Here is a 26,773-nt window from a genome sequence, read left to right as displayed (position 1 = left end):
CCACTAAAGGAATATCTAAGAACATGAGGCTGAGATTGGCCACAAGAGGACAGTTATGTCGAAGAAGCTACCATCACTAAGTTGTTATCTGAAATGCCTAAAGGACCACCCATCTTGACTGTGCACTTTGAAGGGTTGTTCATGAGGAAAAAATCAAGCGTGTTGGGTGTGTGTGGCATGGATTGCCTGGTATTCTGGCAGTTGATAAATGAGCAATCTGAGGTCATTCGTAATTGTAGAAAGCCTTAGCATCTCAACCAGCTGGATCTGTGTGAATAGAAAAGTTTTGACAGCTGGAGTTGTAAACATTACCAGAGGAAAACTACCTTACTGTTAGGAAAGTTGGACTGGAAAAAGTTGAGTTTCAAAGAAAGGAAGTCAAAAAGATTCAGCTGATTAGTGGAGTTCAGAAAATGATAGTCAACAGATGAATTTGATAGAATGGGGTAAAAGAGATTTTATGCCAGAGAAAATTAAAACGGGGCTATTCCAAATTACTAGTTCTCTGACAGGGAATATCAAAGCAGACATGAGTGCCTGTCTGCTTTGATATTCCTGCTTTGAAGCGAAAGGAATCACACATAATTATGACAGCTGAGATGACCCGTGGTTGAGCCAACTGATAATTTGGATTCTGTCAGAAAAAGTAAGTGGGGCTTGCTAGACTGTAAGTGGAAGTGGGCATCATTGAAATTGGCACTGAGAGTATTTATATTTGTGAATGAATGAGGAAGTGTATGGGAGGTTTAGATCTTTTTGCAGATAAGTTTTTTTCTATTAGTTTGGCTATTCCTGATGTATTCAGTAGTAAGAAAAGGTGAGGAGAACATGTTGTTCGAAGTAATGAAATTTTTGGATATGACGTATACACAACAAAAATATACTCAGCTCCTCGGTATAATGTGGTGTTGGCAATACCCCACTATGCACACTATTCGGACTCTCTCCAGTCACTGTCTTTCAGAGTAGAGGCAGCATAATTATACACTAGCTGATCCAGATGTTTCCTAGAGAGTGGCCAACAGGTTCAGTCTGGTGGATTATCTAGCAGCCAGCCTGCAAACCCTATTTTAGAGCTGTACCCTCAAAATGTAAGGAAGATTGGATCTTGCTGTGATACCTATCATAACTTCAAAAGACATCAATCGTACTCTATGATGGAAGAGATCGCTGTGATTTGCTCGACGCTTGCATTGGTTCACATGCAGGTGGTCACCTCCAGTATGCTAGGTGTAGCATTTCAGGATGTCCAATTTTACTCATAGAAATATCTGTAAGATTTCTTTTTTTTCTATTGTCACTTGCTTATCACCCACCTGTTATATATTTAAGCCAACTGTTCAAAACAGATTGTTTAAAAAACACATCAACATGCTTCATGTGCGAGTTCTGGGGTGGGGAGAAGGATATGTACATCTGTCTATAATTTGAAAGTCATTTCAACATTGTATCTGTTACTGTGTGAATTGCCTTGAAATTTTTCCATCCCTTATTTATGCTTCTAACTAATTGTAGTCACAGTTTATAATAGATGGTCTGATTTGGGCTTTCAAACCATGTAATTAAGAAGTTCTTGGTAATTCAGATCGAGAAATTGATAAAATTGAATTGATGAAGAAGAATCATTTTTTATGAATTTTATAATATTTTATTTAATTTTGGGTAATGTCAGAATATGAACAAATTGATATTAAAAGCATTCATGTGAAAAGGTTTCATTGTTACCAAATTTTATGAAAAAATTCACTCCACAGAACGTAATGCTATGGGAAACGTAGTAATTGACCCTGTACACATTCAGAAAAACTCCCTCTAAGAGGGCTATGAAATCATTAAAATCTTGGCTTTGTTGTCTAGCTTCCAAAATTAACAGAATGTCTTTAGTACGTATCAAAATTTTCTCACAGCTGTTTCACCCATTTTTCACATTGCATCCTATCCCCCACCCCCAACCACCCCTATGCCTATAAATCTAACATCAGTATTGTAATACTAAATGGAGTAACCATTCTTACAAAGTTGCTCTAATTGGTTCTATTAAGCATCATAAATTTCACAATTTCTCTTCATTTAATTATATATGGTGCTCATTATATTTGAATTATAATCCAGGGGCAGTAAGTTTACATATTTATTTTCATATTGATTTACTTCAATACTAAAAATGTATTTTTATGCAACTGAATTATTGTATGGCTTAATGATTTTTATTGTATAATTTATTCAACCCCAGTTGACAGTTAATGAGAGAAAAGTCTTTCAGGCTGTTTTCCCTCATTAACATTAACAGGTGACCACTCTCTAAACTACTTCAGTGCCAACATCTTATCTTCTGTCAAAGAAATGCATGTGTGATACTGAGATTTTTACGTGATATAAGGATCCTCCTATAGGAGGGTCCTTATATCAGGTGAAGCCAAAAAAAAAAAAAAAAGGAATAAAACAATGATTAAAAAAAAACAAAACTAATACTTAATAAAAGAAAAGGAAATTAAACCTATCATCCTCTGCGTTTCCCTCACCCGAAGGTTCTATCCAGATGACCTTTGAATTTCCCCAAACTGTCAGCCTCTACCACCCGTGTAGACAACTTATTCCAGTAATTTATAATTCGTTGGCTAAAATAAAACTTCCTGCATTCCAATCTAAACATCTCCCCCTGTAACTTGAATTTATGTCCCCTAGTTCTAGCATCATTTATAATCTTGAAAATTTCATCCTCATTCATTTTACTGATGCCTCTCAGAGCCTTAAACACCTCAATCAAATCTCCTCTAAGGTGTCTAGTTTCCAAACTCTGTAACCCACATATTCGAAGTCTTTCTTCATAAGGACGCCCTTTTGCCGATCTCACCAGGCGAGTTACCCATCTTTGCACCCTTTCAAGAAGCTCGATGTCTTTCTTTAGGTGCAGACTCCATACTTGAACACAGTATTCCAAGTGTGGTCTAACATAAGCCTTATATAATGGGATTATCATGTCCCTATCTCTACTTGCAAAAGTTCGATAGATCATCGATAGGACACCATGGGCCTTCCTTGCAACCTGTTTACAATGCTCAGAGAATTTCATGTCTGACCGTATCGTAACACCCAAGTCCCTTTCCTCCAGTACTGGGTTTAGTTGAACTCCACCAAGTGAATAAGTTATTTTGGGATTACTGTTTCCCAGGTGTAATACCTTACACTTTGTTGGATTAAAGCACAGCTGCCATTTTTCTGACCATTCCTGAAGTCTATCTAGGTCTCTCTGAAGAAGCTCAGCTTGACAGTGATCATTAACTACTCTACCAATTTTAACATCATCTGCAAATTTAGATATCACGCCCTCTATCTCTTCATCAATGTCGTTTATGAAAATTAAAAACAACAGTGGTCTTAATACTGATCCTTGGGGAACCCCACTTCTTACATCAACCCAATCTGAGGAATAGCCATTTATCACAACCCTCTGCCTCCTGCCCTGAAGCCATCCTTCTATTCATCTAAGGATTTTCCCAGTGATTCCAACCTGTTCCAGCTTATAAAGCAACCGCTCATGTGGGACTGAGTCAAAAGCTTTGCTGAAATCTAAATAAACAATGATGCTACCAACAGCAAAATCAAAATGGGAAGCATTCAAAGAATTTATCTTGGAAGCTACTTATCTTGATATACAGGCTTTGCATACCAACTAAGAAATATTGTTCACGACCTAAATGGATGTCAGATGAACTAATGAGACATATGGCAGAAAAGAAAAATGCATGGGATACATATAAATTAATGGGTGACATGCAAGCCTATGATAGATATAAACTGGTCTGTAACCAAGTCACAAAGGAGGTAAAGCAGGCAAAGGCAGATTATGAGAAATCCTTGGCAAAGGATGCAAAGAAAAACAGAAAAGAGTTCTTTACCTATGTAAACTCTAGAAGGAATGGGATGAATCAGATTGGTCCACTGAATATTGATGGTTCAACTGTTGATGATCCTGCTCAGGTGGCTAACAAACTAAATGAGTAGTTTGCATCTACATTCACCCATGAGGAGTTATTCAGGGAGGGGAATGCCAGAGGTGAGTTAAACTCTGGCAGTGAGCTAGATGATTTTGTAATAACTGAGAGGAAAGTGGAGGAGAAATTGTTGAAGATAAACATAAAAAAGGCAACCTTGGTGTACTGGATCTATCCAGTTATATTAAAGGAGGCAGCAAATGAAGTAAGCAAACCCTTAGCCATAATTATGAGAGCTTCTTTGGACTCAGGGGTGGTACCCATGGACTGGAGAAGTGCAAATGTGACCCCAATTCACAAACGAGGATCAAAGGGCGACACAAGTAATTATAGACCTGTTAGTTTAACTTCTGTTCCCGGAAAATTAATGGAGGCACTAGTTAAAGAAGCACTGCAGGATCATCTAGACAACACTTCAGTTATAGCTCAGACACAGCATGGCTTTGTTAAAGGAAAGTCTTGCCTGACCAATTTTATTGGATACTATGATGTGGTCACAAAGGAACTGGATGCAGGAATAACTTTCATATCATATATTTGGATCTTAGAAAGGCTTTTGATACTGTTGTACATGGAAGACTGCTGAACAAATTGGAGCAGTGTGGCAGTGGAGGCAAATTGCTGCTATGGATAAAGGGATGATTGAGTGGCAGAAGACAGAGTCTCCTCGATGGAAGACTCTGTCAGTGGACACTGCTCATCATGGATTAATGTTATTAGTGGAGTCCCTCAGGGTTCAGTGTTGGGTCCATTGTTGTTTTCTGTATTTATATTTCTGTATTTATAAATGATATTGATGATGGTATATCAAACTTGGACATTAAGCTTGATATACCATCATCAATATCATTTATAAATACAGAGAACAATAAAGGACCCAATACTGAACTCTGAGGGACTCCACTAATAACATTAGTCGACGATGAGCAGTGTCCATTGATTACCACTCTGTCTTCTCCCCCCTCAACCACCCCTTTATCCATAGCAGCAATTTGCCTCCAATGCCACACTGCTCCAATTTGTGCAGCAGTCTTCCATGTGCAACAGTATCAAAAGCCTTTCTAAGATCTAAGTATATAATATCAAAGTTATTCCCTGCATCCAGTGATACTGCATCATAGTATCCAATCAAATTGGTCAGGCAAGACTTCCCCTTAACAAAACCATGCTGTGTCCGAGCTATAACTGAAGTCTTGTCTAGATGATCCTGCAGTGCTTCTTTAACCAGTGCCTCCATTAATTTTCTGGGAACAGAAGTTAAACTCACAGGTCTATAATTACTTGTGTCAGCCTTTGATCCTCCCTTGTGAATTGGGGTCACATTTGCACATCTCCAGTCCATGGGTACCTCCCCTGAGTCCAAGGAAGCTCTCATAATTATGGCTAAGGGTTTGCTTACTTCCTTTGCTGCCTCCTTTAATATAACTGGATAGATCCCATCCACCCCAGGTGCCTTTCTTGTGTTTATCTTCAACAATTTCTCCTCCACTTTACTCTCAGTTATTACAAGATTCTCTAGCTTACTGCTAGAGTTGAATACACCTCTGGCATTCCCCTCGCTGAATAACTCCTCATGTGTGAATGTCGATGCAAAATATTCATTTAGTTTGTTAGCTACCTGAGCAGGGTCATCAACAGTTGACCCATCGATATCAAGTGGACCAATCTGATTCATCCCCTTCCTTCTACAGTTTACATAAGTAAAGAACTCTTTGCTGTTTTTCTTCGCATCCCTTGCCAAGGATCTCTCGTAATCTGCCTTCGCCTGCCTAACCTCCTTTGTAACTTGGTTACAGATCAACTTGTATCTATCATAGGCTTCTGTGTCACGTGTTAATTTGTATGTATCCCATGCATTTTTCTTCTCTGTTATATGCCTCATTAGTTCATCTGACATCCAATTAGGCCTAAACCTTGAACAATATTTCTTAGTTGGTATGTAAAGCCTAGTAGCTTGCAAGATAAGTTCTTTGAATGCTTCCCATTTTGAATTTGCTGTTGGTAACATCATCAGTTGATCCCACTGTATAGAATTTAAATACTGTCTCAGTCCATCGTAATCGCCTTTACGAAAGCAATACCCCTTCCCTTTACCCCTAATGGTAGTTACCTCTTTGAGTAACTCCCACTTCAGAACACTGTGATCACTGCCACCTAGTGGTTCATTTATCTGCAGATTCTTAATGCATGAAGAATCACTACTGATAATCAAATCAAGAGTATTACTCCCTCTAGTTGCCTCCCGAACATGCTGATATAGAAAACAATCATCCAATAAATCCACAAAAGCCTTGCTAGTGTGTGAGTGACCAGCCCCCAAATTCCACTCAATATCACCCATCATTCACCCATCAGTCGTGAAAAGGCAAAACTCCTTTATCAACACTACAGCGGAACTGGTGGTAGCACTGGTGGGATAAGTTTTTTTTGCTAACCAAGGCGCTGGTTTGAAAGATTTGTTTGAAATTTCTAATAAATATTACATTTAATATTAAATTGTTTCTTATTTTCATTTCGATGCCATATGCTTGCATATCACTATGTACTGTCTATGTACATAGTCATATTATGAAGGTACATATAATACATACATAGACAAAATTTTAGACTAGTTTTTCTTATATATTTCATACTTTGGAACGGAACCCCTTTATTACTATGGGAGCCATAACTCAGTATTCGCTTTTCAGTATTCGCGACATTTCTCAGGAACGCAACCCCCCACGAATAGCAGGGGTTTACTGTATATACTTGGATCTTAGAAAAGCTTTTGATACTGTTGCACATGGAAGACTGCTGCACAAATTGGACAAGTCTGACATTGGAGGCAAATTGCTGCTATCGATAAAGGGGTGGTTGGGGGGGAGAAGACAGAGAGTGTTAATCAATGGACACTGCTCATAGTGGACTAATATTATTAGTGGAGTCCCTGAGGGTTCAATGTTGGGTCCATTATTGTTTTCTGTATTTATAAATAATATTGATGATGGTATATCAAGCTTAATGTCCACATTTGCAGATGATACAAAGGTTGGCAGGGTTGTTAAGGACACTACTGATGCTATGCTGCTGCAACAGGATCTGGAAAGGTTGAGCAGATGTACTGAGAGATGGCAAATGAAGTTTAACATTGACAAATGTAAAGTACTACATATGGGAAACAGCAACCCCAGAGCAACGTATCAACTCTGTGGTACTACACTGACAGTGGTACAGAATGAAAGGGACTCGGGGGTGGTTGTGCAGGCAGATAAAGAAGAGACTTTCCTAGAACAGACTTCCATCCCTTGTCGTGGAAGTTGATAGCCTAAATAAGTTTAAGGCTCAGTTGGACAGGTATTTTGAACGAACAGAGGGGTGAAGTGGAAGTGGTTTTTTTTTTTTTTTTTTTTTGGCTCACAAATATCCATTTCTCATAATATTGATTTTTATATATTGCTTTCTCATGTGTTATAAATCTTTCTCAATTTTAGCAGTATTATTATAACCATGTAATAATAATAGTGCAATAATAGTTATATAATAATTAGTGGATTTTTATATTTAATTCTTACATGTGAAAGAAAAAACTGTAAATACAAACATAGTAATAAAAATTAACAGGGTGGTTGAGATCAATTCAATTATATTAAGGGAGGCAGTAAAGGAGATAAGCAAATCCTTAGCCATAATTATGAGAGAATCCTTGGATTCAGGGGAGGTCCCCACAGACTGGAGATGTGCAAATGTATCTCTATTTCACAAAGGGGATCAATGAATGACATGAGTAATTACAGACCATTTAGTTTAACTTCTGTTCCACTGAAAATAATAGAGTCACTGGTTAAGCAAGTAATGCCGGATCATCTAACCAAGACTGCAGTAATAGTTCAGACACAGCATGGGTTTGTTAAGGGTAACTCTTGTTTAGCTAGTTTGATCAGTTACTACAATGTGGTCACAAAGGAACTGGATGGAAAAAGTTATTTTGATATCATATACTTGGATTTTAGAAAAGCTTTGGATACTGCTGCACATAAAAGACTGCTGTACAGATTGGAGCAGTGTTAAGGGCAAACTGCTGCTATGGATAAAGGATGGTTGAGAGGGAGAAGACAGAGTGGTAATCAATGGACACTACCCCTCATGGATTAATGTTATTAATGTAGTCTTTCAGGGTTCGTTGTTTGTCCCATTGTTCTTTTCTATATTTATCAGTGATATTGATGAAGGTACATCAGGCGTACTGTCCAAGTTTGCAGATGATACAAAGTTGGTAGGGTTGTTAATGACAGTACACTACTGTAACAGGATTTAGAAAAGTTAGGTAGATGGGCTTTGAAGTGGCAATTGAAGTTTAACATTGACAAATGCAAAGTTCTGCCTATGGGTTGTAGTAACTCCAGAGTAATGTACCAAGGAAGTATACCTGAGTATACTTCCTTGGTATGTTTCACCTGTTTGCATGATAATTAACAGCGACTTGCATATTCTTAATAGAGGAGCCCGAAGAAAACATTTTTGATAGATATTCTGAATTTTGGTGGACAGAGTAGTTGAAGAATATGAATTAACTAAAAATTGCTTGAAATTGATTTTATTCCACCAACTTTAGGTTAATAACATCTAGATCACCTTCAAATGGCAAGATATCTTGCATTAAATTTCTACCAGTACTGTATTCCATTCAGTGAATTGAGTGAAATAATTACTTAAAATAGATCTGGTGAATCACAAGATGGGGGGATCTATTTTAACTAATGATCATGTTACCATGGTTAATAAGTTATGCTCTCAGAGGGTTCTTGAACATTTGAACAGCATTTTCATAATAAACTTATTACTTCCATTGATTTTTTTAGTATAATAATTTGCATAATCACTTCATCTGATTGTGTGTTACTCAAATGGTCTCCAATTGATGGAAGGATTGTACATTATTTTGAGGTAGTTTTTTGATTCTAGTTTGGCACGATGTACCTAGATTTGTGAGGGTTTTATTAATGTATATGTTCAGAGTGATGAGAAATTTGAGGAAAATTGAGAAACCCTTTGGCCTAGTATTTTATGTTTGTTATGTTTATTTTGGATAGTGTGGTTTATAGCTGACTTTTTAGAGATTGTGTAGAGATCACTTTAGTGATCTCTACACAATCTTTAGCTATTGAAAAGAGCAGTTCATCTTTTCAGTTCACATAGCTCAGAGGTTTATTTACCTTCATGGGCCAATTCAAGGCCACGGGAGAGGGCCCTATCAATATGTTCACATGGTCATATGTTTTTGTAAAATTTGCAAAAGTAAGATATTTTAACGACAATTGGTTAAGACCACTGTCTCTTTCCACTCTGACTTTCCCTCCATGACACTTCCCCTCATGTCAGGTGGTATTGAAGTGGCCACCAACTTAAAGAAAAGGAATACAAAGAAATTTTGCATTCTTTTAAAGAGGGCTCCAAAAATTGTATAAGCTTCATGCCCCACAAAACCTGGATCTGCCCCTAATATAGCTTAATGTCCACTATTTATCAGCAAGAATGACTTTCACTAAAGTTTGATCTGCAAAGCTAAAGGACCGCCACACACATCCAGAATGGATATAACAGTATAACTGTCTATGACAGTAATAAGTAGTAAGAGGTATGTGGATCACCTTCTGCATCTAGAATGCTTGTATGCTTCTAGTGCACATACAGTTTGTGATATAATAGATAAAGTCTATTTTGAGGACTAAATCGAGTTACTCATGATACCTTGAATATCATTTAGAGAATAGGAAAAATCAGTTTCTTCTTCTTCTTCTTTTTTTTTTTTTTTTTTGTTATACTCAGATTAAAAAATATTTTTTTTTGATTGATAATCCAAAAGAGTTGAGGAAGCTACTCAATTTAGATAATATATTGTTTTCGAATTTTTGGTTTTCGACTGAGTCCAGTTTGATACTGTCTACGTGCAGAGGCATCATCCATATTGCTTAGGACATTCTTTTTGAATGCTACGTGGGGGAATTGCATTATGACTAAGGATAGTGTTAATATAATGCAGAAGGTCCTGAAGTGTGATGTTCTCCTCCCCTCCCCCAAGCACCCTTAGATTTTTTGAGCACACATGCTTTTCATGCACTTGTTTTTAACAAAATATGGTCAACCTATCCTGCTAATCCAGATATGAAGTGTATTTTATTTCAACCATTGAGATTAAAATTAAGTATATATTAATATAGAAAAGTACTCATAGCTAAATTTTATGTCAAATCTGTTTATTTGCAATAGTTGGTGGCATGAAATTTGTGAAATATTTTAAGGGGAACACAAGGTATAAAAGTTTGGGAACCTCTGATATGATATAATAAGGATATTAATAACCTGCCATTTGCCTTGTCACAGAGAACAGTTCTGGTGATATCATTTTGTTAAATAAACTATAATTTGAAAACAATTTAATAATTTTGTAGGTAGTTCTACTGGTACTCCTTTAATTCTGCGGGCAAGACAAGCAGTTGACCACCAGGAAATGCCATGGTAAGTAGATTATTGAGGACATTCTTAAGTGTTAACAAAAAATTATTTTAAAAAAGATATAGGTTAACTTTACCATGTAGTATGTGAGTGAAGAACTGATTTTTATAATATGAAGGCTTGTTTAGGATATTTTTTATATATTTACCTTTAAAAAATAAAAGAAGTTGCATAGTAATTGTAATTTGTGTGTACTTTTGTAAATAAAATTTTAACTCTTATTTGTTGTTATCAAGTTCAATTTTTTAAAGAACAATAAAATATTTTCAGTGTCATTCAGCTTCATTTTAAAAAAAATTGTGGAACAAATGAACTAAATTATATTTAACAATCAATTAATTTGAACACAGCTGGCATTTATTTATCCAAATGCCTAGAACCTTAAAAATCTAAACATCTGAATTTTTCAAGTTATCCTTATTTCCTAGTTGAGCATTATGCCTGGCATATTTCAAAGGTTAGAGGTAATATGTGGATTTTGAAACTGTTGCTAGTAGAGATTGTATATTAAAGCAATGAGTCAAAATTCTTGAGTTTTGACTCACTGCTTTAATAACTTCAAAGTTTTGAGCACTGTGACCTTTTGACAACTTGATAAACTGTTAAAACCTTTGCATTTTATATATGGTGGAGCATTTGATTTAGTAGTGATGATTTTGGCACTATGACCTATTAATTCGATGAATATTCAAAATTAGATGAGATTAGATAATTGCAGATTTCAAAACATGTTTTTCCAGTATTAAGTATTACTGTCAACTGTGAGGTGTATAACAAAAAAAAAAAAAAAAGCCACTGCTTTATCATGTCACACAAAAGTGTGTTATAGTTGCCACTTTTCTGTATGACCATCCAATTTATTTGAGGCACATGTCATAGCATACAATGAAATACTGTATTTTTTTTATGTACTACTGTGATAGAAAGTTGCATCCTCATTTTCCCTAGGTACATTCCAACCATATTTAGAGGACTGAGGTTGAGAGATTGTACTGACCTCATACAAATTTGGTAAAGCCTAATTCGAATGAAATATCATTTTAATGAAAATGTACTATAACAAAAAATATTTCTGGGTCCCAGCTGACTCCTTATTATATAATACTGTGATGAAAAATTTGATACAATGAATTATTTTAAAACTCCACCTATGCCTAAAATGTGCTAGTTTATAACAAGGAAAAAACTATTGAAAAATTATGAATTCTACTGTGTAGCCCATATTGTAAATATAGCAATGGAAACATTTATTTGAAGGGGGGAAAAATGAAAGTTTTAAAATATGCAGAAAGAACTCATTAATATTTTTGAATGAATATGCTTTCGTATTTTGTTTTATTTATTTTTTTCTCCAGTACCAATTTTTGGTTTCACTAAAGTTGAATTTTTGTATTAATGTGGTGGGGGAAGAGGAGGAGTTAAATATTAAAAACAAAAATTGATGTATTGATATGGGGAAAGTTACAGTATATTTCTGATTGTGTGATATTTCTTATAAATGAAATATGATTTCAAAATAACTCCCACCAAAAAAAATATTTTTACTTTTGTGGTATGCATATTTAGTCATTTTATTTGTAAAAGAATAAGAGAAGTTTGCTTCAATATTGATACGTGGCACACTTCTGTATGATACTCTCCAGAAATAAGAAATGCATTTAGTCAAAGCTTAATAAAGAGACGGCACTCACCTCAATAATCCGTTGTGGTTATATGAATCATAAAACAGTAGTGTGAGAGATCATTGGTTAAACTAAAAACGGTGTTTAAAAATTGCGATAAAGAAGCGTGGTTTAAAAAGAGTAATTGAAAAAACTTAGCCTAGAGGAGGAGGGGTGCACCATATCATCCTCTAGTTGTCTGAAATTATCTGAAATTAAAATTAAAAAAGGATTAAGGCCAATAGTCGAGAACAACGGACTTTCGATGGTTCATCTTCAGTTGGTGAATAAAAGAAGAGCGAAAGGGTTGCTGTAGATCTTAAGTACCCGAAATGTTGTGCTGGACACGTGGTAATTTAATTTGTGTGAGATTCCAAATGGTGGACAAGGTAATCGGAAGTTTTGTGTTTAAGATGTCAAGTTCGGTGTTGAGACAATATTCTATTATGAGGGTTTCGTAATAGAATGGTATCGTCTCAATTTTCGTTTAGTTTGTAACTTGAATTTAATTTGATGATGGTTGTTACGGTATCAACTGAGGGGTTGTAGTTATGAGTGTGTACATGTTGAGACAGTTCAGTATCCTTGCTGTGTCCGAAAACTATGGACGTAGTAGTAGGCGTGTGTGTTTGTGATGGTGGATGATCCAAATTTATTAGTAGTGCTACCGACATAGCATGCATTACAGTCAGGTTGACATTTGATTAAATAAACTATGTTGTTGATGTCTTTAGTGTCGTAAATGCAGGTTTCTTTATATTTAGAGAGAGAGAGAGAGAGAGAGAGAGACAATCTTTAATGCCCTTCACGGCCAAAAAGCCAGGGGTTTACATTTTTACAGCCTCCCGAAACTTCCGGGAAAATAGAACAATTAATTTACAAAAACAAGTAATTTTACAAGAGAAAACATATTTTATACAAAGGAGAGAACTCCTTACGAGAGTTAGGTCTGATTGAGCTGACTTAACATCGAGATAAGAGCACCAGCTCAATCAGACAGGAACAGATGCAAGGTACACATGTCAATGCTGATTAGTCCTACTAGACATAATTTTTTTCCTGTAAGTCCGGTCAACAGCGAATTTGTTCAGGTCGGCGTCAAGTGCCTGGGTTTGCTTGAACATCTGCTGAGGGAGGAACCTGTCCGAGAGATGGAGTCGCGCTGAATGCGAGTAGAGCTCGGGATTGGCCCTAAGGGCAGCAGGGGGGATCCTCCAGCCACAGGTATCCCAGAATGAAGGTGTTGCGATTATGCCTGTTATCATCTTGACTGTTGCTAGGAGGCGTTGGTCTTCGACTAAGGTGGGAAGCCGTGGAATCCCGAGAGAGTTGGCAAGCTGCGTGGTATGAATCAGAGCTGGAAGGTTGTGCTTCCTGTTGGCCCACTTTAGGAGCCAGAATTCTGTGGCAAAGAGTGGTTTCTTTATTGATGGTGCCGCTGACGCCCAAATTTCAGAAGCATAGAGTAAAGGTGGAAAGATGATTGCTCTTATGTACCTCACGGTTGTCTTTTTATCTCTGATATGAAGGAGATGCTGTTTTGCTATCCACCGGAGTCTTGAAGCACGTGTGAGGAGCATGTCTATGTGGGCGTTGAATCGAAGTTTGGAGTCGAATACAACGCCCAGATCACGATGGCTGGATGCAATTGGGATGAGGGTGTTGCCGACCGAAGGCTGGAGAGAAGAAGGAGTTTGCTTCAATGAATACACCATGAATTCGGACTTAGCAGGATTGATCTTGAGCCCGAACTGGCAGAGGTAAGATGTGACTGCAGTGAGAGTGTTGTTAATTTCCGTTTTTACCAGATCAAGGTCTTGACCAGGGATGATGGGAGTAAGTATCTTGATATCATCTGCATAGCTCAGTAGACATCGAGAATGTGCAACCAGTGGAAAGATAATAGATGAGAACAGAAGGCTGGAAAGGACCCCTCCTTGTGGGACTCCTGCGGTGACGGATCTAGTAAGGGTGCGATCTCCTGTATGAAGCTTTATAACTCTGTTATTCAGAAGAGAGGAGAGAAAGCATAATATGTTCCCTGTGATCTGGAAGTGGCATTCCAGGAGAGTGAGTAGTTGGTTTACTTGGACGGCATCAAATGCAGCCTCAATGTCTAAGTAAGTAACAGCTAGTTCGTGCCTTTTCTTGAATGCTGACAAGATAGTATTCGTTGTGGCTAGCAGATTTGTGATCGTTAATCTGTTTGGAAGGGAATAGTGAATTTGGGCTGGATTACTGGGCATGATCTGCTTGGTGAGGATCGGGAGTAAGGTCTTCTCCAGGAGCTTCAGCAGGCTGGAGGAGTTGGAGATGGGTCGGAAATGTTTAGGTTTCGATGGCGACTGAACTTTGGCTAAAGGTTTGATAAGATAGTTTTCCCATTGCTGTGGGAAAATCTGGTTCGAGAGTAACTGGTTGAAGATAATTAAAAGTGGCTGAATAATGTACGGACTTAGGCATTTGAGCATGAATTGGGGAACTCCATCATCACCAGTGGTTGACGAGGCAGGTAGAGAATTGATGGCGACGATCAGCTGTTGTTTTGTGATCTGAATGGTGTTCAACACTTCTTGCTGGGTGGGCTCTGTTAGTAGAGCCAGATCTGAGTTTGGCATAGGATTACGATTAAATCTTGTGACGAAATCGAGCCACGATTCAGGATCAAGTTGCAGAGGAAAATGAAGGTTCACTTTCTTGTATGGAATTTTTCCTTTAGCCAGATCTCGGTTAACGTATAATTTGATTGCCTCAGATTTCATGCGATTAAATTGAGCCCGTGCCCTTGAATAAACGATGCGATCATTGACATTTTGCGACTGTTTCCATGTGCGATGGAGCTGTTGCTTCAGCTGGAAACTCATTTTGAGTTCTGAATTCCACCAAAGTCTTGTATATGGACTGATTGTGATTTTTTTAGAGGCGGCATATTTGGCAACCGTGTTGATCCAGTTTGTGAGAATGTTCACAGCTATTTCTGGGTCACAAGTCTCTAAGGCCACCCAGGGAATGAGAGAGGCGGCTCTGATGCACTTATCTACGTCAAGTAAGTTGGGGCTAGTGATGTCAACCTTTTTTGTTGTCCTTCTGGTTTCTAATTTGGGGGCTGGCAGATATGCAGTCACATGTATTGGGACATGATCAGAGTCGAATGACGTTTCTGCAATGTAATCAAGGGTGCAAGGGATAGAGGCTAGAACTAGATCTAAGAGGTTATTCCCCCTGGTTGGAGCTTCATTAATAAGTTGTAGATCAGCACATCTCAAGTGTGCCAGAAGATCCTTTTTCATATTAGATAGCTGAGGAGGTAAATTGAAATCACCACAAACTACGTGAGAAGCTGTGGGATGCAGCTGATTGATTATCCAGTTGGAAACTTCAAGGATGATTTGCGGGGAAGGCGTTGGAGGTATATACACCACACAGAGGTCAAACGTCACGAAGTTGTATCTTAACGTAACGAGGATTGCTTCATAGTTAGGGGAGTTACTGGATTTATTATCCAATAGCTTGAAAGTGGATTTCTTGTAAAATATTGCGACGCCTCCACCCTTGCGTGCAATCTGAGATGTGAATACGACCCCATAATCAGCTGGGGCAGCTGCTGCTAGGAATTCTTCATCGTCATTGAGCCAGGTTTCGGTGATGGCGAGCAGGTCAAAATATCCGGGGAGCAGAATTTGCTCCATAGTGTCAAGCTTGTTCCTAAGACTACGCACATTCTGATAAAATATGGTGCAGGCAGGTACTGTAGGTACTTTGATACGGACGGGTGGCCTCTGACATAGCACTACTTGATTCAGCGGGGTGTGTCTAGGACTGATGAGCACAGGGATCGGCATATTGGTGTTCCGTGTCTGTGGTTCTAGTTGCGGTAACGAGATCTGGGATTGCTATGAATCAGGGTACCACTGGTGGGAGTCCTTTCCATTACTTCTATATCGCTGCCCTTTATGCCCGAGATATGGCATCACAAGAGCTCCAGCAGGCCAGATTTCAGGATTGAAGAGTGCTTCAAAATCTGCATCAGCTACATCGATCTTAAAGGAGGCGTAGGTGGGATATTTTGTGGATAGCTTGGTGACTCTACCATTCATTTTGAAAGCAGCAAGAAGGTGTTCCATATCATCAGCTGTGGTAGCAGGGGAGAGCCTACTAATGAAGACATTACGGATCCGCTTGCTCATCATTTCAGTGTTCGCAATTTGCATCTTGCTGAAGTGCAAATTGGTTCCAATAACTTTAAGATTGGGGCTCACTTCCTTAAGAGTTGGATTACGGGTCAGTGTTTGTTCTTTTGTTCGTTGGCTTGCAATCATTGCATACGTTGTAGTGTCTCTATAGATCTTTACATTAGATGCAATCGTAGTCCCTGCATAATGGTTACCTCTCACGTTGTTTGAGGCGGAACTACAATTGCGATGTACTTCAGCAGCCAAAGCATTATCCGGTTTTGAGCGCGAGGACCCCATATGTGAGTTTTGTGATCGCGAATAGGTGCGATTTGGCAGATTCTGCTCCTGATGAATTCTTTGGGTCTTCTGTGAGGCAGTATTTCCTGAGTATCCGTTGGCATCTGCTGTGATTTCAATATATACTGGTCTAGTGCTACGTTCAGGGCACACAACTTCAGACTCACATGTTGTAAGAATGGGGGCTGGAGAGGGGTCATGTGGTAATAAAGATGGGGTGGTTTGGGTAGGAGCTCTCGGTTTCGCGTGAAAGTGTTCGTCCGGAGGATGCTGCTCATGATGGTTAGTTTGAACAGCAAGATCACAAACCGATTGCTTCAGGTCCTCAAAATTTTTCCGCAACACCTCCAATGTTTTGTGTATGCATTCATTGTGTTCTCGTAGTCGCTTGTTTTCCAGCAGTAGGTCTGCGAGGATATTATGAATTGGCGACAGCTTTATACATAGAGTTGTCTCAATATTTGTGAGGAGCGAGACCAGGAGTGGACTGTGTTCGAGTGATGTTTGATTAATTATTGCGGAGATCTCTGTTGATAGGGTGTTATCCTGTTGGGAGCTACTAGCTTTTTGCATCATGAGATCTGAATGGTCATTTTGTTCTTCCTGTAATGAGTCGGGTGTCAATTCCACATGTGCATCTGGCGATGTCACTTTTTCCGTGTCTACCTCAGGTTCGGGTTGGGTCCTGTGCTCAGGTGAATCCGAAATTTGGTTAACGTCGTTAAAAGTTTAACCAGTTGTTCCGAGTGAGTGCATATAATTTTCTCCCTTACAGGGGGGGCACTGCCAAACTTTCCGTCGCTGCTTTCCGAGCCTCTTTAGGTCCAACGCGAGACATTTGCTTCCGTATGTCTTGAGACAGGAAGTACATTTTATAGCTACGTCCGGAATAATTCCACAAATTACACAGCTTTCATTATTTGGGTGATCTTGCTTTAAAGGCATTTTCAGATTTTAGTCGCAGATTTAGGATTACGAGTGGGCTGGAAAAGAGTTTACAATTGTGTTTAGTAGTTGCCTTAACTACGTATCGTATTCCAAGTGATACGTTTACCGATCAGATACAAAATAAGTCAAAAATTACGGCTTATTTTAGTTGGCTAGACTTGTTACTGTTGGATGTAGAAATCCGCTTGTACGAGGCGTGGATAATTGCTAGGAGGCAGTAAATGACGTGTGTTGCCATAGTCACTTGACCGCAAGTACAAACCCATAGCGCATTTGCCTGACCTTGACCTGTAGCCGGAAGCGATAGATATCTCTGGTCAGCCGTGAGTAGCAAAACAGCAAATTTTGCAGTATAAGAAAACTATAAATAATAAATACCTGGATGTCCAGGTCGCCACACAATGGATATCCTCTTGTTCAGCATCAAATTAGGAATACACCAACATAAAAATCATCATATAAACTTGAGCATAATTCTGTTAATTTAACTGATTAACCGGAGCAACAAAGACACACAGCCGTACAAGTGAACAACCAGCCTTGATATTAAAATTTATTTATTAAAAGGGGTTTATTACAGATTTATTAAAAAGGGCTCCTAAATTATTATAGGTAAAAAAAATTATAGAGATATCAGTGTTAGTGAAGATAAGATGTAATCGTCTAGCGATTTGGCAGTGGTAAGGGAGAGCAACGCGAATATTGGATGGGTTGGATTTTTTATAACTAGGTTTAGAAACACTTAAAATTAGAAACAATTAAAAACTTGGTTGTAAAGAACTGATTTCTTTACACTAAGGATGTGAGAGAAAATGGAGGTATTGGCCTATGTTGGTTTTTTTTTCTGTGCGTTTTCATCTTAAGCCTGTTATTTTGCTTCATCATCATCATCGGCCATTTTCAATCCACTGCAGGATGAAGGCTTAATTTTGCTTATATATGGTTAAATTAAGAAAATTGATTGCATTATTAGTTTCTAGTTCTAAGGTGTATTTTAATCTTGGGTGTACTGAATCAAAACTGGTAAAAAGATCGTTGAAGGCAATGTGGTCTTCCATCAAAAGGATATCAGAAGGATTTTGATGAATCTTGATGCTAAGAAAGCTCCAGGTCCTGATGGTATTTCTCCACTTGTTCTCACAACCTGTACTCCTGAACTTACTCCTGTTCTTTGCCGCCTTTTTATCACTTTCTTATTCCAAAGGTGTTTTTCCTTCTGCTTGGAAATTTGCTCGTATCACCCAGTTCCTAAAAAGGGTGACAAGTCCGTCCTATTGCAATTACTTCTATTCTTTCTAAAGTAATACAGAAATCAATTAACCACCAACTCTTAAAATACCTAGAAACCTTCCGTCTGATCAACAATCGCCAGTATGGATTCCGTCAGTGTCGATCCACTGGTGATATTCTGGCTTATGTTACCCATTTATGCACAAATTCAATGGAAACGTTTGGTGAAACACAAGCAGTTGCTCTTGATATCTCAAAGGCTTTCGATCGTGTTTGGCATAAAGGTTTTCTAAACAAGCTTCCATCTTATGGTTTGCCAACTGTTTTTTGTAATTGGTTATCCAGTTTTCTCTCTGATTGCTCACTGAGGGTGATGGTAGATGGCTCTCTGTCTTCTAACTTTTCCACTAATGCCGGTGTCCCCTCAAGGTTCAGTTCTTTCCCCCCACTCTTTTCCTCTTGTATATTTATAACCTTCTTCCATTGACAGGAAATCCTATCCATAGTTTTGCCGATGATAGCACATTGCATTCCACTTTCCATTTTGAAAAACCTTGCCCTGCTCAATCAGCTTCAACTTCTTGAATATCTGCTACCAATTTGTTAAATGCCAATCTCCAGATAATTTTCCAGTGGGGAAAAGACAACTTCGTTGATTTCAATCCTTCTAAAACTCAGTCTTGTCTTATATCTCACAAATAGGATTCTTCTGCTCCTATGCTTATCTTTGGGGACACTCTGATTTCTAGGCAAAATGATATAGTCTTTTGGGGATTACCCAAACTTCTAATCTCTCTTGGCACAAGCACATTACAAATATTGCTTCCTCTGCATCTAAAAAACTTGGTTTTCTCATTCGCTCTCGGCGTTACTTTTCTTCCAAACAGCTGTTCACTCTGTACAAATTGCAAATCTGCCCTACCATGGAATATTGTTCTCACATCTGGGGTGGTGCCCCCAAAACCTCTCTCCGGCTTCTAGATTCCATTCAGAAGAGGACAGTTAGGTTAATTAAGGACTCCTCTCTAACAGTCTCTCCACTCTCTGTCTCATAGATGTACTGTTTCTGCTTTATTCCTTTTCTACAGATACTTCCATGGGCACTGTTCTTCTGAATTGTGTTCTATAATTCTCACTCTCTCTCTTTCAAAACAATCCAAACACGTGCTGCCACCAGCCAACATCCATTTACTGTCCAGCTTCAAACTCACAGAGGCAACTTTTCATCTTTCTTGTTTATTCATTCAGTTGCTGCTTTCTGGAGCAACCTTCCTTCATACATATTTCCTGATAATTACAGTCTACAGAAGTTCATGTCTAATGTCAACAAATATCTTCTTAATTAAATGTCTTCTTCTTAATATCAACAAATTAATTAATAATTAATTTATTAATTTGTATAGTTTATTAATATTCATCCAGAACAACATAGCTTCTTTAGAGTCACAGGCCACTTTGGAATTTCATAATTCCATTTTCACCTTCTTGGGTAGCATGTCCTCCCCACATTGGGTGGAAATGGCCTGGATTCAAATTCCGTCAAAGACATAAAGAAATTTTGAGGTTGTTGTTCCACAGCATGACTGAGTTAGTTGGTCTCAGTTGAGAATTGCATGGTTTTTTCTCCTGGAAACTCAGTGTTTTTTGTCCAGCAAACAGGCAGAATTGCAACAGAACACATGCAATTACAGAAACAATATCAGATCACTATCAGTAATATATCTGAAGGCTTTTGAAGGTGTGTATATGTAGACTAGCAGAAATATTTCTTTACTTATGATGTCATTCATTGTATGGCTAAATCATATATAAAAGGATATAATTCAGTAGTGTTGGGTAAAGAAAATTATATATAATTTAAAAAAAAAGAAAAAGAAATTAACTGTTATATATGCAGTTGAATGTCGATTAGTTGTAAAATGGTATGTGATTGTCATTTTTGTACTCATGAAGTATAATTACTGTTTTTTTTTATTACAGAGAATTTCATTATATTATTTCTTTTAAGGCATTTGAGATATGTTGGTCAACCTGAAATTGGAGATAAAAATAGAGCTACTCTTGTACGCAGCTGTATTGATGTTGGAACCTCAAGTAATCTTGTTCAGTTCTTAAATGAGCTTGGTTTCAGGTAAATTTTTGTTGTTTTTTAATGTTATAAATTTTATAAAAATCTCTACTGAAATTATTGTAGAAACAAAAGTGTTATGGTTAAACATAATATGCTTTTGTTGTTTTAATAGTAAACTCTTTAGCCCAGCAGTAGTGTCTGCTGGGTTAAAGAGTTTACTGTTACTGTTTGTGGAAACACTATACAGGAGTTTCTTATTTTCCATAATAATACTCATGCAGTCAAGTAGTGAACTTTGAGACGCTTTTGAATAGTGGAAAACATGCCATTGTGATGAAAAGCAGTGTTTCACTACACTACACTATAATGGAGTCACTGGTTAAAGATGCATTGCAGGATCATCTAGACAAGACTGCAGCAATAATTCAGACACAGCATGGGTTTGTTAAGGGAAAGTCTTGTCTGACAAATTTGATTGGTTATTATGATGTGGTCACAAAGGAACTGGATGCAAAAAATAATTTTGATATCATATACTTGGATTTCAGGAAAGCTTTTGACACTGTTGCGCATGGAAGACTACTGTACAAATTGGAGCAGAATGGTATTAAGGGTAAGTTGCTACAATGGATAAAAGGATGGTTAAGTGGGAGAAGACAGAGGGTGGTAATCAATGGGTGCTGCTCTTCGTGGACTAATGTTATTAGTGGAGTCCCACAGGGTTCGGTGTTGGGTCCACTGTTGTTTTGTATATTTATCAATGATATTGATGAAGGTATATCAGGCTTAATGTCAAAGTTTGCAGATGACACGAAGGTTGGCAGGGTTGTTAATGACAGTAATGGCAGTGTGCTACTGCAACAGGATCTAGATAATTTGGGCAGATGGGCTAAGAAGTGGCAACTGAAGTTTAACCTTGACAAATGCAAAGTACTGCATATGGGTAGAAGTATCCCCAGAGAAACTTACCAACTGTGTGGTACTACACTTAAGGTGGTAGAAAATGTAAAAGACCTGGGAGTAATTGTGCAGTCAGATATGAAGTTTTCTGAGCAATGTAGACAGGCTGCTAGGGCAGGTCATGGGGATTTGTCAATGATATATAGGAATTTTGCTAGCAGGGAAAAGGAGGTGATTGTCCCTCTGTATAAGGCAATGGTCAGGCCACGCCTTGAGTACTGCGTACAGGTCTGGAGGCCTCATTTTAGGAAGGATATAGATTTGCTTGAGCGTGTACAGAGAAGAGCAACACGATTGGTGAGGGGAATGAAGGGATCCTCTTACCAAGAGAGGCTTAAGTTCTGCAAATTGCAGTGGCTGGAGACTAGGCACCTGCGCGGTGATCTAATTGAGGTCTATAAGGCCTTGAATGGGTTGAGCACGCTGAATTCTGATGGGATCCTCCCACTTGTTCAGAATACGAACCTACGGGGACATAAGTTCAAATTAAGAAAGGATAGATGTAGAATAGATGTGCGGAAATTTGCCTTTAGCCAGCGGGTGGTTAATTGCTGGAACAAACTTCCATCTGTCGTTGTGGAAGTTGATAGGTTAAATAAATTTAAGGAGGAACTGGACAGGCAATTGGAGGGTATGGTGTGATTTTTTTTTTTTTTTTTTTGGCTGATGCTGCATAAGCTCCTACACTTGCTTTCTTGCATCAAGTGCCACTACTACTACTACTACTACGATGAACTGTTCTTGGTTGGACACAATGGAGTAACATAAGCAACATTACATAGCCTCACAGGACTCTTCAACTTACACAAAATGAACAACAATATAAACAGACAAAAAAAAAAAAACAGCCCATACTGGACTAAAGACAGTATTAAGACGATACAAAAAGTAACAACTACTTATCTCCAACTAGTGAGTCACCAGGATTAAATATTTTCCCAGAGGCCCTGTCAGATGATGCAAGTATTACTGCTTAAGAAAGATTGTTCTGTATTGTCATTATAATATTTTAATTGCTGTAATTTTGTGAATATGGTAATCTTCTGTAAGAGTGGCCACTCAGATCTTAGTTTACTTATTTAGATTAATGTGATGATTGTGTTTTCTAAAATTTTTCTATTAATTAAGTTTTACATTTATGTTTGTTTGGTGAAATATATACAAGATAGGTTTGAAAAAGCTCCATGAACTGAATTTTTATGTAAACAGCTATGTGAATTTGATAGTAGACATATCAGAGCTGTGATGCTCAATATGTTCTACGTTGATCTCAATATTTATAAAAGAATAAGAGAAGTTTACCTTAATATGATGCATAGAACACTTCAGTATGATACTCTCCAGAAATTAAAACGAATTACCATTACAGTAAAAATTTAAATTTAAAAAATTCGAAAATATTACATTACAGTAAAAAATAAATTGAAAACAATTAAAAAAATCTATTGAACACAATTAAAAATTAAGTAAAAAATTAACTAAAAGAATTTAATGTAAATTTTACAAAACAATTTTCCTTCCTGAATTTGACAACGCTTTTCAACTGTATGGTCGTGACCACAGGAATGAAAATTATGAAATATGTGTGAGCATGAATCTGAAATAGGGATTATTTGTCTTTGTGCATGCATTCAAAAGACCACAAATCAGAGATTAGATATGGGCGGCGAACGTTAACAGAATTCTCATGTAATTTAATTTCGACAGTTTCTGCGATTAGTAGTCTCGTATAATTACTTTGAACACTAAGTATTTTGGACTCGTTAAATAAAAAAAGTATGTTTTTCATTAATGGCATGAAAAGCTAATTCTGACACTGCTGAACGAGAAGCAGGAACTCAGGACGTGTGCTGTTTAACATGAAACTTCAGAGGGAACCATGTAGATCCTTGATAAGATGAGTCACAATCACTGCAAGAAATGTTGTAGACCAGATCATTTATTTGTGTTGCGAATGAGGAAAAGACTGAGCGATTGTTCAGTATAGTGTGTAATTTCTGTATTGGTCTAGCCACAATTTTAAATTCGGTATCTTTAAAGAATCTGTTAAGCTGTTTGTGCCACTGTTCAACCTATGGTACAGAAGTATTTTTTGATGTTACTATTGTTGGTTGGTGTAATTTTTTATATCCTATCCTTAGCTTGTACCCTAATTTGGTTTAATGTAGCAAGGGGGTAACCTCTGTTTAAGAATCTACTGGTTAATATCTGTATTTCTGAGCCCAAAGCAGATTCCATCATTGAATTTTTATAGGCATTGAGAAATTGATTAAAGATAATACACCTTTTGTAGGTGAACGGGTGATAGCTGTTATAATGCAGAAGTATACCGGTGTTTGTTGCTTTACAATAGATGTTAAATTGGATTTTATTCGAGTCCCGTGTAAGTGTGAAATTTAAAAAATTTAATGACTTAGTATCCATATTTTCCCTTTTCAATGTAAAATTGAGTCTAGGATGAATGTTATTAAACAAATGTAAAATGTCTTGGATAGTGCTACTATCAGTAATAACAAGAAAATTGTCTAAATACCTCCCATAGTATGTAATACAGGGTAGAAAAGGTGTCAGATGTATATGCTTAATCATTGAGAGGTAGACCTCCAATATTAAGCCACTTAGACTCAATCCCATTGGCAAACCAAAAATTTGTTTGTATACCTTGTCTCAAAAGGTGATATAGTTGGCTCAACTAAGAGTTTAATCAAGTGTAAAATTTCTTTAATAGGAAGCTTTGTATAATTAATTGGTATAGAGTTATTATTTAACATATCCCAAAGAATATCTAATGGGATATGTTAAATAATAACTCTATACTAATAAAAAGAATATCTAATGTGTATTCAACATTCACATTCATATATAACAAAGTAACATCCAGTGAGAATAAGTTCTCGTTATCGCTGAGTCTACAGTCTTTAAGGTTATTAAATAATTTATCATAGTTTTTTATCCCAAATTGTATCGCCTGTGTAAAGGGATTTTATAACATTATATACATGTGTGGATAAGGATGAAAACACCAAGTTTCTGTAAGAAACAGTGGGGTGAATAGGAAATCCGGTTTTATGCAGTTTTATCTGCCAAAAAATGCTGGGATGTTGCATGTTCTGGCCTTCAATTTCTTTAACTGTGACATAGTAATGTAGTCATTTTTTCGATACGTGGTTAATGTTTAATTTTACTGATTGACCAAATTGGTAAATAGTCTACTTCAAAATAAGTGAAGGTATCTGATATAACTGACTCTAACTTATTAATATAATCAGTTTTATCAAGTACTACAAATGCATCTCCTTTGTCTGCTTTAATAATATTATAAAACCCTTTAGACAGGCAATACAGTTTGGGATTAAAAAAAAATATGATACATTATTTAATAACTTTAAGGACTGTAGACTCGGCAGTAATGGCAATTTATTCTCTCTGGATGTTATTTTGTTATATATGAATATAAACATCAAATACACATTAGATATCCTTTTGGGATATGTTAAATAATAACTCTATACGAATTAATTATACAAAGCTTCCTATTAATGAAATTTTTCAATTGATTAAACTCTTAGTTGAAGCCAACTGTATCACCTTTCGAGACAAGGTATGCAAACAAATTTATGGTTTGCCAGTGGGATTGAGTCTAAGTGACTTAATATCGGAGGTCTAGCTCTGATGTTAAGCCACTTAGACTCTCCAATATTTTTGCAAAACTCGTGTTTTCACATTCTCAATGTCAAATTACCGGCAAGCCTTTTTTCAATATGGCAACTCAAATACATAAAGTTATCAAATCTCACAAGAGTGCATCATGGGAACTAATTTCTGTTTAATGTAGTATCTCTCCCTTTTAGGTGTGTTAACATATGTGCATAAGCACCTATGTCTTCATCATCCCTGTCCATCTGTGGACAGAGGAAACAGTAATTCATAGATTAAATGTAGTTTTCATGCAATATTGTTAGCTTTAGACAGTTTGTGTATGCTTTGCATGTATTGTTATGTAAGACTCATGAATATGGCATTGCTTGCGAACAGATACATATATATAGAAAGAAAAACTACTTAAAAGTGTAAAGGAAAGAGTAATAAATATTATACAGTTATAATTAATTGATAAGAAGATAACTGTATTTGACTTCTCACTTCAATTAATCACAGAAAAATTAATTAATCACAGAATTAATCACGTTGCATCACTCGGGTACCTACCCACCCACCGAAGAAGGGCCAAATAGCTCTGAAACGGTGCCGTCTGGGTGGTGGTATCCATCTGAGAATAAGTAACATTAGTCTTCTCCTTAGGTGAAGCGTTACTTATTCGAAGTAGTGCAATATCATGGCAACTCGTTGTGAAGGTATTCACAATATGAGATATAACTTAAAACGATGCCGTTTTACCAATATTCTGATTTATTCAGATATAGCTATGTATTTCTGATGCATTTGCACTATATTTATACATAGTCACAGAAAAATAAAAAAAAAATTCAGTTAAATTTAAGAAATAAAATAGAATATGCCTGAAATGTAATGCACTGCACACATTACCTAACTTGTAATGGAAGTATGATATCAGATGTTTAGATATTACTTAATAAGAAAATGTTCTTTTGATATCACGCTTTTTTATAAATGAAAGTATATCACATAAATCCCTTCATATAAATGAAAGTATATTGCAGAATTCTATTTATATAAATGAAAGTATTCTCTTGGCCACTGGGATTGTTCTAAGTTCAGTTCCAATTTCATAGCATTCCCTCCCTAGTTTCTTCTACACAAATATTACTTTAAATTTGGAACAGGAGTCATTCCAACAAATTTTCATGCTGATGGGTTGATTTATTTTGTCATTAATCATGAATTATTACTACTTGCTAACGTGACTGAAATGTAACATGTTGCACATTAAATTATTTGTTTTGCCTACAAACTGACTAT

General features: G+C 37.0%; 1 protein-coding gene across 1 annotated transcript in view; it reads left to right on the top strand.

Moving 5' to 3' along the window:
- Positions 1-26,773, top strand: part of MED18 (mediator complex subunit 18) — a 55,874-nt gene that overhangs the window by 4,485 nt on the left and 24,616 nt on the right. The window contains exons 3-4 of the mRNA XM_090386314.1: positions 10,427-10,493; positions 20,810-20,932. Coding sequence (XP_090242440.1) covers positions 10,427-10,493; positions 20,810-20,932 — 190 coding nt within the window. The remainder of the gene's footprint in view (positions 1-10,426; positions 10,494-20,809; positions 20,933-26,773) is intronic.

The sequence above is a fragment of the Mastigoproctus giganteus genome, chromosome 12 (genome assembly GCF_048544385.1).
Source record: "Mastigoproctus giganteus isolate SK-2022 chromosome 12, ASM4854438v1, whole genome shotgun sequence".
Lineage (NCBI taxonomy): Eukaryota > Metazoa > Arthropoda > Arachnida > Uropygi > Thelyphonidae > Mastigoproctus > Mastigoproctus giganteus.
This window is presented reverse-complemented; position numbering and strand designations above follow the sequence as displayed.